This window comes from Ruditapes philippinarum, unplaced genomic scaffold (genome assembly GCF_026571515.1).
Source record: "Ruditapes philippinarum isolate M1 unplaced genomic scaffold, ASM2657151v2 ctg4073_1_1_1_1, whole genome shotgun sequence".
Lineage (NCBI taxonomy): Eukaryota > Metazoa > Mollusca > Bivalvia > Venerida > Veneridae > Ruditapes > Ruditapes philippinarum.
The window spans coordinates 108,921-121,419 of record NW_026854141.1 but is presented as its reverse complement, the minus strand read 5'-3'; the positions used below and the strand labels follow the sequence as shown (position 1 = coordinate 121,419).

The following is a 12,499-nucleotide window of genomic DNA, read 5'->3' as shown; positions in this document are numbered from 1 at the left end:
GGTCTTTTGATAACGAAAACTGATAACTGAAGTGATTACAGATTTGAAACCGACGTGAATACTATGGCTGAAAATAACAAAGGGCAATAACTGAAAAATAATGCAGGGTAGGTTATTATTTTATTGTGTGTTGCGCTACTCCTCACTGAGATCTATCCACCAATGAACTTTCATAATGATACCTCTATATTACACTTTTTCAGATCAGCTCCGGACAAAAAGTATGAAAAATAACAAAGGGCAACTACTCAAATATTATGAAGGGTAGAGTTGATAACTTGTGCACTCCATGCACACCTCCTGAGTGAGATCTAGTTTCATGTTGATATCTCAAAGGCTTTTAAGTTATGCCCTGGACAAAAAATTATGTATGAAAATAACAAAGGACAATAACTAAAAAATAATGCAGGGCATGTTATCATTCTTGTGCACTGCACTCCTCCTCATTGAGATATATCCACCTATGAAGTTTCAAGTTGATATTTTTGAGATAAGCTCCTAACAAAAAGTATGAAAATAACAAAGGGCAATAACTTAAAAATTCCGAAGGGTAGAGTTATCATTCTTGTGCACAGCATTCCTCCTCAATAAGATCGATCGACCTATGATGTTTCATGTTGCCATCTCAAAGACTCTTTGAGCTATGCTCCACTCAGGTGAAAAGATAAGTATGAAATACAAGAGGGTCATGATGGCCCTGAGTCGCTCACCAGAAACAACTGCTTTTCAGAGTTGGAAATTATCCATTGTCAATATTTTCTGATATTTAATTTGAGCATAGAATATGTTTAAACAATAATTTAAAGAAATGCCATGACCTGGGGCATTTAACCTTTAGCTTAAACGGCACCAATCAAATTAATATGAGCAAACTTGATAAAAGACCACCTAATAATGCTACAAAGTTTGGTGATCATCTATCAATTATTTCAGTAGGAAATGATCAAAGGTTTTTATATTTATGGCTTTAGTGGCCCCTAAAAGGGGCCAATCAAATTAATATGAGCAAAATTGATAAAAGCGTACCTGAGAATGCTACAGACAAAGTTTATCATCCATCAAATAGTTCTGTAGAAAAAAAAGTGTCTAAAGATATTTCTATTTTTAGCTTTAGCGGCACCTAAAAAGGACCAATCAAATTAATATGATCAAAAGTGATAAAAGACTACCCAAGAATGCTACAGACAAAGTTTGGTGATCATCCATCAATTAGTTCTCAAGATATAGATGTTTAAAGGTATTTCTATTTTAAGTTTTAGCGGCCCCTAAAAGGGGCCAATCAAATTAATATGAGCAAACTTGATAGAAGACTATCCAAGAATGGTACAGACAAAGTTTGGTGATCATCCATCCATTAGTTCTGTAGAAGAAGATGTCTAAAGGTTTTTCTATTTTTAGCCCTAGAGACCCCTAACAGGGGCAAATAAAATTAATATGAGCAAATTTGATAAAAGAAACTACCCAAGAATGCTACAGACAAAGTTTGGTGATCATCCATCAATTAGTTCTCTAGATATAGATGTTTAAAGGTATTTCTATTTTTAGCTTAAGCGAGCCCTAAAAGGGGCCAATCAAATTAATATGAGCAAACTTGATAGAAGACTACCAAAGAATGGAACAGACAAAGTTTGGTGATCATCCATCCATTACTTCTGTAGAAGAAGATGTCTAAAGGTTTTTCTATTTTTAGCCCTAAAAAAACCCTTAAAAGGGGCTAATCAAATTAATATGAGCACATTTGATAAAAGACGAACCAAAAAATGCTACATACAAAGTTTGGTGATCATCTATCAATCAGTTCTCTAGATATAGATGTTTAAAGGTATTTCTATTTTTAGCTTTAGCGGCCCCTAAAAGGGGCCAATCAAATTAATATGAGCAAACCTGATAAAAGGGTACCTAAGAATGCTACAGACAAAGTTTGATGATCATCCATCCGTTACTTTTGTAGAAAAAAATGTCTAAAGTTTTTTTTCTATTTTTAGCCCTAGAGACCCCTAAAAGGGGCCAATCAAATTAATATAAGCAAATTTGATAAAAGGCTACCCAAGAATGCTACAGACAAAGTTTGGTGATCATCCATCAATTAGTTCTCTAGATATAGATGTTTAAATGTATTTCTATTTTTACCTTTAGCATTCCCTAAAAGGGGCCAATCAAATTAATATGAGCAAACTTGATAAAAGACTTCCCAAAAATAGTTGGGACAAAGTTTTGTGATCATCCAGCCATTAGTTCTGTAGAAGAAGATGTCTAGAGGTTTTTCTATTTTTAGCCCTAGAGACCCCTAAAAGGGGCCAATCAAATTAATATGAACAAATATGATAAAAGACTACCCAACAATGCTACAAATAAAGTTTGGTGATCATCCATTAATTAGTTCTCTACATATAGATGCTTCAAGGTATTTCTATTTTTAGCTTTATATGCCCCTAAAAGGGGCCAATCACATTAAAATGAACAAACTTGATAAAAACAACTACCCAAGAATGCTACAGATAAAGTTTGGTGATCATCCATCCATTAGTTCTGTAGAAGAAGATGTCTAAATGTATTTCTATTTTAGCCCTGGAGACCCCTAAAAGGGGCCAATCAAATTAATATGAGCAAATTTGATAAAAGACTACCCAAGAATGTTACAGACAAAGTTTGATGATTATCCATCCATTAGTTCTGCAGTAGAAGATGTTTAAAGGTTTTTCTATTTTTAGCTCTGTTGACCTTTAAAAGCGGCCAATTGAAATGACATGAGCAAATTCAAGTGTGACTGTTACAGGGATGCTACAGATCAAATTTGAAGTAAATCTGTCCAGCGGTTTTAGAGAAGAGAAGAAGACGATTGTTGACGCATGACGACGGACGACGGCGTATCCCCCTTTGATATTTATAGCCCTTCCTTAGCCTTCGGCTCTGATGAGCTAATAACAAAGGGCAAAAACTAAAAAAAATATGAAGGATAGAGTTATTATTCTTGTGCACTGTATTCCTCCTGAATGAGATCTATCTACCTATGAAGTTTCTATGAGTTATGCTCTGGGCAAAAATTAAGTTTGAAAAATAGCAAAGAGCAATAACTGAAAAATTATGCAGTGTAGTGTTATCATTCTTGTGCATTGCACTCCTTATCTACCTATGAAGTTTCAAGTTGAAACCTCAAACACTTTTTGAGATATGCGCCGAACAAAAACTGACGGACGGAAGGACGGACGGACTGAAGGACGGAGACTATTATTATATCCACGCCGCCTTTTCAGCGGGGGATAACAAGCAAAAATGAATTGTTTATACGCGTTAAGATTTCTGTAATTGTTTTAAAAGGTTGGGTTTGGCTGCCGAGCTATTGTTATATTTCGTCTGTTATTGTATTGATCCCAACCAAAGGTATAACTAAAGCTACAGAGTATGAATTAAAAATGAATATATATAAAAATGGCGTCTTGATTTAGATAAGGAAAGGAGTCTTCACCCTATAGATATGCGAGTAACAGTTAGATAGGTACCGAGTTTTGGTCACAATGCGCAGGTAAACATGCTTGTAATATTCGTCTATCGAAAAGAAAATCCAGCATTGTACATCATCGCCAGGTCTGAACGAAACCTTTACATCATAAGTGTTTATACCCGTTCTCACTGCTGAACAGCGTTCATTGGAAATAGCCCCTCGATTAAAATTTAAAAAATCAAATACTGCTATAAATGCAGACATATTTTAGCTTTTTAGCTTCACAAAACCGTTCAGTTTGGACAAATCGATTAAGTTATGATTGAGAAATAAGTGAACCCGACGTAAACATTTTTACTTTCATTTTTGGGCCATTTCCGGTAAACGCTGTTCAACTGTGCATCTACTAAAATAGACACGAACACGTTTAAACGCTTAAGAGTGCCTTAGAGTTTGCATAAAAGCATCTAGTACATAAAACTTCAAAAGTCGATAACTTTGGAAGAAAAAATGCCATCGAATATCCCCATGATAATAAATAAAAAATACAGTTAAAATGAAAATACTGGATCAGTTGGAAAAAATGTATGATAGATATTAAACGTAAATATCTATATAGTTAACTTTAGTATTTTTGTTTATAATAATCCTTTAACATAGACCTGGAAGTGAATTTGCAAATTTTCATCATTTTACATTGTGAGTTTTGTTGTTATATGAATTTCGGTTAACAAACATGGCTGACAAAGCTGAATCACTTACGGAAAAGTGTCTTCTTTAATCCATTCACAGTATTTTGAAACACGTCGTTGTGGTTTGAAATTTGTGCACAAGGTACATCTTTAAAATGTTTATTTTTCAAATGTTAATATGAAATCACAGTAAAACAACTGACCAAAGAAAACTTTTTAGAAAGTTAGTTTCCTAGGAAGTTAGTTCAGTATAGTGCCAGGTTATTTTATTCAAAGCCAATGAAAATTCAACAACTCATACCTAAAGTCTAGACAATTGTCTATTTATAGATGTAACGTACGAATAAATTTCTGCAAGCGTCTAGAGGTACTGCTCCAGTACTGTATTGAGTTAACAAATGTTGCTGCAATGCAGCAATTGAGAAGCTCCGCGCGCAAAAAAAAAATGCGCTCGTTACAGATAAATTACCAAATATTTCCTCCACAAGGTCATTTTCTATTTAGATTTAGAACTATTGTACATTATCCCGGATTTATTGTAAATCATTTAAATTTGCATAATTATACTAATCGTATGCACTGTCCATGAGGGAGGGGTCAGATATTAAATTTTAAAAAATATGCTTTCACTGATGCCAAACTTAAAAGTAATTCCTAAAAAAAAACAAGACTTACAAGTTTTGTAATGTGACATGACAGTAGTGCAACATTGTTCTGTTTGTGTCACTACTGTAGTCAGTAATATTATATTATAAAAAAATATCAAAGCATGTACATTTTCTTTTTCACCTATGATGCTACTCATTTTCTACAAATATCAACACCTAATCATGGTAGGAAATATAAACATTCATATGTAAATAAGCCAAAACAAAAACTTTCATTGACTTCATTTTTCAAAATGCACGTTTCGAGGCAAATGACATATCATGATATAACAAGAAAAGCATTGATGCAAAGCCTCAAATGGCGTCTAGGCATGAAATGCAGCAAGTGACGATGAACTAGCCAGATTTTCTTTTAAATAGTTAATTGGATTTTACCAGAATTGTATATCATAGATTAATGGACTGCCGAAAGACATTGTTCATCAATAACTTTGGTAAGCTTGCTAGAGATTAGAATATTAAATGTATTTTCTTTCGAACATACAAAACAGAAGACAAAATAAACAACGTCTGTTTTCTTATTATTAAAATTGTAACAATTGTACAAACAGTATATAAAAGCAAACGGGACTAATATAGTAATAATACATGTACATGCATTTATTCATGTCAATTTAAAATTGTTTCTATTAATACCTGGGACTTAAGATACGGTAGTTATATTTTAAGTCCCAGCTTTACTGGTGGAGGAAGACCTCAGGTGCCCTTCCGTGCGTTATTTCAGGCACGAACGGGCACCTGAGTAGAGACCACAGACGTTCCGTAAGCTAGCTGGATAGCTCCCTCACATGAAAGAATCCAAAGTCCTTGTCGGGATTCGAACCCACAGCGGTGAGGGGCAAGTGGTTTGAAGTCAACGACCTTAACCACTCGGCCAGAGACGCCCAATCATGATCAATAAATTAGACAAATATCGTTGTTTTTTTTGTTGTTTTTTTTTTTTTCACCGAATCTTACATTTTCCATTCATTATCATACATAAATCGATGTGACCTTTTAAAGGTCATTCTGTTGGGTGAAAATGCAAGATTTTAGCAAGTAAAGTTAGTAAAAAAAATAGTAAAATAACATAAAAGGATTTTTCTGACATGGTATACGAATCTAATTTTTAATTGATCTAAAGGAGTTCTAAAGGAGGACATCATACTGCAAAATAATATGCCCGCCCCTTCTTTTCGAAGGTGGCATAGCTACTAATTATTTGCTTTATTTATTCTGATACTCTTATTACGAGAATATCAGGGGCTATCATATAATTATGATATTTTCCAATGTATAGACTCTTTATTTCAACTAATGCAACTCTGCCTATAATGCACTAATTAAGATGGTATTTACTGAAAATAAATAGATCTCACTTGTGCATGTATAAAAACGTTACGTTCCGTTTTTATACGGACGAATAAAGTGCCTGCGTACTTTGTTCCGTCTGTTAGCAGTTCCATGTCCGGTCTTTATCATTTGAACGATGAGAGGAAATCAAAACTTCTTTGCAGAAATGTTAACCCATCGTCGGATACCCACGATTGATAAACATGTCACATAACATGCAATCAATGAATGTTAATATTCGGCCGTGGGTATCCGACGATGGGTTAACATTGATGTTAACCATAGTAGGACGATACGCAGAGCTCAGGTCAGACCTTCGTAAGGTCAAGGTCACACTTTGTCATCAAAAGTTCGTGTCCGCACCGATATCTAAAATATTTGGCAGAAATATTACCTAAACTGAGATGATGTTGAGGCTTCCCGAGATAAATTTTGGTACTGTCTATGGGATAACTGGATTTATATACACTAACATAGGAAAACACATTTAAGTCTCGTTGTGTGAAATCTTAGATATTTAGTATGTGGCATTGCCTTATTGATATAAATCAAAATTGGCCCCTGGGGTCACTTGATTTACAAACACTTATATAGGAAAAGAACATCTAAGACTTATTGTACTCCAGAACTTGAATATTTAGACCACATTAAGACTGGTATTAAAAATGGCCTCTTGGTCAATATTGGCATATAGCACTGCCTAGTAGACCGCTATAAATGTTTTATAAATCATGCCCCTATGCTCAAAATTGACCCTCTTCCAAGCCTCTTTATGTAGACTAATGTATAGAAAAACACAGCTTACCCCGTTTTGTCCAGAGCTATAATATTTCGCATTACCTTAATGACCTTTAAAAGTTTTATGAATCATACACCAAAGGTGGATAATACCCCCACCCTGAAGATCATTAAGAATCATATTGATAAGTTAGATAAACAATGTTTACACACGTTTCTTGATTGGGCCACTTCATTAATTGAAAGATTATTTTGATTACTCAAGCATATTTTAACATTCGGTAAAAAATACATGTATTGCCAAGTCTTTGCAGTGCCATTACTGTATTGCTTAGTTATACATGAAAATGCATAAAAAGAATGCATAATAACTGTTGGTACTTAAAATATAGCAGTTTTTTAGAATTCATTTAAGTAAAGTGTCTTTAAAATTACTTTAAGTGATATCGTCTTTAGACACTCAATCCACAATAATGAGATTTCTTTGTAACAGACTCCATGTTTGTCCTATAGATTATCATGCACGTGTATTGACTAAGTAGACTGAGATTTTACGCCCTCTAATTTTAAGAGAGACATTACAGGTCAGGCTTGGAGAACTCTATTTTGAATGCCCTCAATGTAACATGTCTCAGGATCAAACAAGCCGACCACTTGGCTATTTATCTGATGCTCTCCTTATTTTGCTAAGCGCGCGGACATAAAAAGGCAATTAAGTGATCATCAAAAAGAATATCAAATCAGCTTACAATACTATGAGTATCTAACAGCGTTGATTAAAACTAGAAACGAGTGAAAACCTAGTCACGCTGTAAAGAACACAACCTTGTAAAATTGTCAGTACAGTATTAAGACCTCATTATAAGATGGTCTTAAAAACTAACTTTTGATATGTGACTGTTACAGCTGTAACATTACTTTACTACTAAGTTACATACATACATATATTTAATAAACAAATGCTTGATAAAATTACATCATTAATTTGAAAGCCGGAGGCATCCACGAGTTTCTCCAGGAAGCTTTTAATGGTACCCGATAATTGACAGCTGTGCATTACGCACGTTTATTTTTTGACAATTCCAACACACAAACAGTTCTGTTATGTCATTTTAAAAAAACTGTTTTATACATTATTCATTAAGGATATTTAAATTATAGAATGCTTAAAATGACTGCATCCACCAGAACAAAGGCATTCAACAGCGTATTCAGAGAAATACAGACTGGTCTGAGACTACTGGTCTGGTTTCATTTGACGTCATTGGCCTGTTTCTTCAGTCAAGCGTTCAAAAGTTACTCATATGATACTTTGAAGACCTTTATAGAACTTTTGTTTGAAGTATTGCTACCTATGAGTAACATACTCTCATTGCAACATATGCTTCCAGGATTTCTAATACCATCAGAACAATCAAGAAGCGTTTTCACCAGGTTAAGATCATTTGACAATTGATTTACATTGTTCGATTTCTTCCCACACGCGTAAACAGAACCTGACAAATCTACTGTGATTTGTGAAACATCTTGTTGCTGATCTTGATATACACTTTCAATTTTACCATCAAATGTCATACTGGTTATATTATTTTTGTTTGTGTCTACAATGTATACTTTTGTATGTTCTGGACTGGCCGCTAAATACCTTGGTGCGGAAAACATAGGCATATTTGCGGAATCTGTATCAAAAGTCATTATAGTGTCGCCAGTTTTATACATGACTTCAATTCTTGGAGGGTTAAGGAAAGAAACGATAAGTTTCATCTGGCAACATGCAATCCCATAACAATTTCGACCGACTTTTATGTCTTCCGTCTTAATCATAGACTTGTTAGAGCTTGAGAAATACATGAATGTCACTACTCCAAGATTTGGAAGTGTGACAACTGCTTCCGTTTCTTCACACTTTGCAACCATGGCAGGTCTGGATGAAATTTTAATCACTTTAAAGTCGTCTTTCCCATGATTTAGGTCACTGAAATTAAGGACAGACTCCTTCTTTTCATCAGCAACAAGAAGCTGTGTATTTGACAGGAGGCACATACTTGAAACTTCAAATGATCGCAGATTTGATTTATACAAATATGTTGCCACTTTCTTTCTGTTTGAAACGTGTATGTGCTTCAACGTAAAAAATGATTTTCTTGCGTCAAGTTGTTCTGTGGTCATTCCGATTTTGGTAGTTTCAACCTTAAATGGCTGTACCTGTATTTCCGTGTTTGTTCTTAAAGCAAACATGTTCTGTTTTAATTCATTTGCCTGTCTTTCAGCCGATTTCATTGCCATGAACAACTTGCATCTCTGCTGTGTTTTCTTCTTCAGTTCAATATCTGACTTCACGCTTTGAACTTGCGTTGATATATTTTTGGTTTGTTTAGAAAAATTCTTTATTTTATTCACTTCGTCATCTGTAACTTTCTCCACAATTCCTAATACATTACATGCAACCTTGTGTATCGTCTGCTTAAATTGATTTTCTTTTTTTACAGCTGCTTCAACTTTCTCCTGTCTTTCTTTCTTAAGATTTTCAATAATTTCGTTCATTTTCTGATCAAATTCTTCAATGCTACTTTCTTGTTGTTTATTATATGTTTTTACAAGCTCTTTTTTGTGTTCATTAATCACTGACTTTGCAGTATCTTCAAGGTTTTTTACAAAGTTTCTATTACTGTCCAGCAGTAGCTCTGTTTCGCACGTGTCTTTAGATATCTCCTCCATTTCTTCTTCTAATGCCTTTAGTTCCCTAGAGTTTTCTATATCTTTGACAATTGCCGGCAAATGTGCAATTTGTGTACATGACTGGTGCTGAGTACCTTTGCAAGTCATACATGCAAATTTATCGCATAATGGACAATAAAACTTTATTACTTGATCAGAATGGTCAGAACATTTCACGTTGCATATGTCCTTAGGCATGTTGTATTTATTTTGAATCTTATGTCCAGGCATGTATCGTGCATGGTACTCAATACAAATCGAGCACATATATTCTGTGCATTGCAGGCAGAGTCCAGAGGCGACCGCATATTTTCCAGTATACTTTTCACATTGTTCACAGCCAACCTCTTCAATTTCATCTGAGTCCTGCAACATGTCATCAGAATTTACTGTACCTTCAGCCATTGTTTCAGCGTTTTCTAAAATGTATTTAAAATATACACGTATATTGAGGTTGAAAACACCCTATTAAATTGAGCCACCATTATGTTGAAAATATAAACAAAACAAACAAATTATTTAAGTCAACATCATGTGTAAATTTTTTTGTAGTAGTATTATGTTTTAAACCTGCTTAACACAATACAATGTAGTCGGATTTGTATTGTTATTTGCGGATCGCTTTTACCGGCTTTTGTCTCTTTTCTAAAACGGTCATTTTTCCGATATTACTAAACAAACCAGTAATATCGGAAAAATGACCGTTTTAGAAAAGAGACATCCACGTTAAAAAGATTGTAACATTCAATAATATTTGAGTTCTACAAACCTCTCAAAGGGTTATTTTATCCCGAAACCAAGTGCCTATGGCTTTTGTACGGAAAATAAGGCTCCAAAAATATACACTGTACATGGTCATTTGCTCATCTTTTGCTCTTTAATAAGTTTAAATCTATAATTGAAGTAACGTTAAATGCCATTTCAACGAGTTAAAATCTGTCAAACCTTTGGGACATTTTTTTTAATTGACTTGTTGATGAATCGTATAACTCTATCAGTCCGTGTCGTAGTCGATCTTATTTATTCCTGTTCTTGACAGTCTACATTGATGAATCTTTCAATTCTAATTGTTTAAATAGATTTTGAACTTTTATCGGTGATGATAAACTGCGTTTCTTCAGCTGGTTTCGTTTGTTGTTAATTACCGTGGCTTTAGCAGCTATACCTCTACAAAGATCATACATTGTGTCTACGTCTGTACATAATCAGTCCACTATCATTACTAGTTAGAGAACGTAAATGTATATAAATAAACACAGAGAAGAGCAACTTTAAAGTCTTAAAATATCAACCATGACCCAGGATTGATCAAATAAACGCTGCTTGGCTCGAACAGCTCCGCTACTATATCTACAACTTTTGATAGATTTTTGAAGCGAGTTCAACAAAGTTCGAAATAAATAAATAAAAAAATAAAGATCAGATGATCAGCAACGTATCAAAAGCCTCAATTACGTACACTATCATATAGTTACAAGCCTTGGTCTTTATGAACACCAGCTCAATTCATATGGTTATTGCATTGGCTGCATCTTTTCAAAAGATCAGTTTTCACAGAGGTAATCTCAAAAACAAATTTCAGCTCCTCATTTTTTTCGAAAACTTACAAAAACTAGTTTTCTACAAATTTAAAACAGTCGCAGTGACACCTGCCATAAGAAATATAGATATTGTCTGCTTAAAATGGTGTATTTACATATATTTTGGTGTGGAATTATTTGTACAGTTGGTTTAGTAGCCAATGTAATGGATGTCACTGATTCTCACAACTGCCAAGGAAATGTAAAGCATCAAATTTAGTCACTCAACAACGTTGCTGCTGTTGTAATAATTAAACTAGACTCTTTCATGAAAAGAACTCGTGTCCGAACTTCCGACGCTTTTGTGACGTCCAGACCAGACAAAACGTGCTCTTTGTTGCTGGAGATCAGTGCACGCGTTTAGACGTCGTGAACGTATGCCTTAATTCTTAAGACAATCGATTATATTTTCTGCATCATAGACTTTTAACTTCGCGTGAGCACAAAACTTAAATGCTTCAATGAAAACAGTTGAAAATTACTTACCTTCACTTTTTACACATTTTGTGTGTATTTGATAATAATCTTAGTCTATTTATATTGTATAATAAAAATGTAGCACATACATTGATACATACCCAAAACAACTACATACGGTAAATACATATGCAACAGTTGTTGAATACCCTGGCCATTTTGGTCATTGTTTTCTATTATTCTATCCAGCCAAACATAAATATCCTCTTTTTTATTGATCTCTTATCCCGGAAGTTATAAGATTATTTATGAAGTGACTACAACAGGGTCATTTTAATATATCGACGGGGAAAGAGCGGAAGACGTTGCATTGGCCAATGGATAATTGACCTAAATGCCTAAATTTAACGACACGTTTAGTGTTGTTAAATCACTTTCTCTTTTGTACAAATTTTTAGATGTTTGACTCTTTGGCCATGCACAAAATAGTATAAAAGTTGGTGAGTAGTTATGTTGAATTTTGGGTCGACATCGTGAGTATATTAACGTTGAACGTTTTGTCGACACTTGCATTCTTGAGAGAGATAGGTTATAGGGCGAATAAATAACAGTATAGGGAGCATTATCACATGGTGCATAGGTTAAAACATGCAACATCACAATCTAATCTTTCGGCATAATAATGCACGACACCATGACGCAAGTTCATCCACAGGTGGCAGTATCAGTGTTTGGACACCCCACCCCTGTCTGCCCCTGGGCCCCTACTACAACCCTGAAAAAAAATAATTCAACACTCTAAGGCTTACTATAAGGTACCAAATACAAAACCACCGATACAATTATATAAAAAAAAAATTTCCACTATCAAAATTATAGTTATAGAAAGGTGAAAAGCCTACTATATGGTTC

At 34.3% G+C, this 12,499-nt stretch overlaps 2 protein-coding genes across 2 annotated transcripts in view; both read right to left on the bottom strand.

Annotated features, from left to right (window-relative positions):
- The window catches only part of LOC132739089 (uncharacterized), a 28,753-nt gene extending 24,359 nt beyond the window's left edge, over window positions 1–4,394 (bottom strand). Inside the window, exon 1 of the mRNA XM_060726740.1 lies at window positions 4,205–4,394. The gene's annotated coding sequence lies outside the window, so the exon portion shown is untranslated. The remainder of the gene's footprint in view (window positions 1–4,204) is intronic.
- A 3,774-nt stretch (window positions 4,395–8,168) lies between these two features.
- On the bottom strand, window positions 8,169–9,995 carry LOC132739088 (uncharacterized). The gene has a single exon (XM_060726739.1). It carries the CDS (start codon window positions 9,993–9,995, stop codon window positions 8,169–8,171), a length of 1,827 nt encoding a protein of 608 aa, XP_060582722.1.
- Between the last annotated feature and the right edge of the window lie 2,504 nt (window positions 9,996–12,499).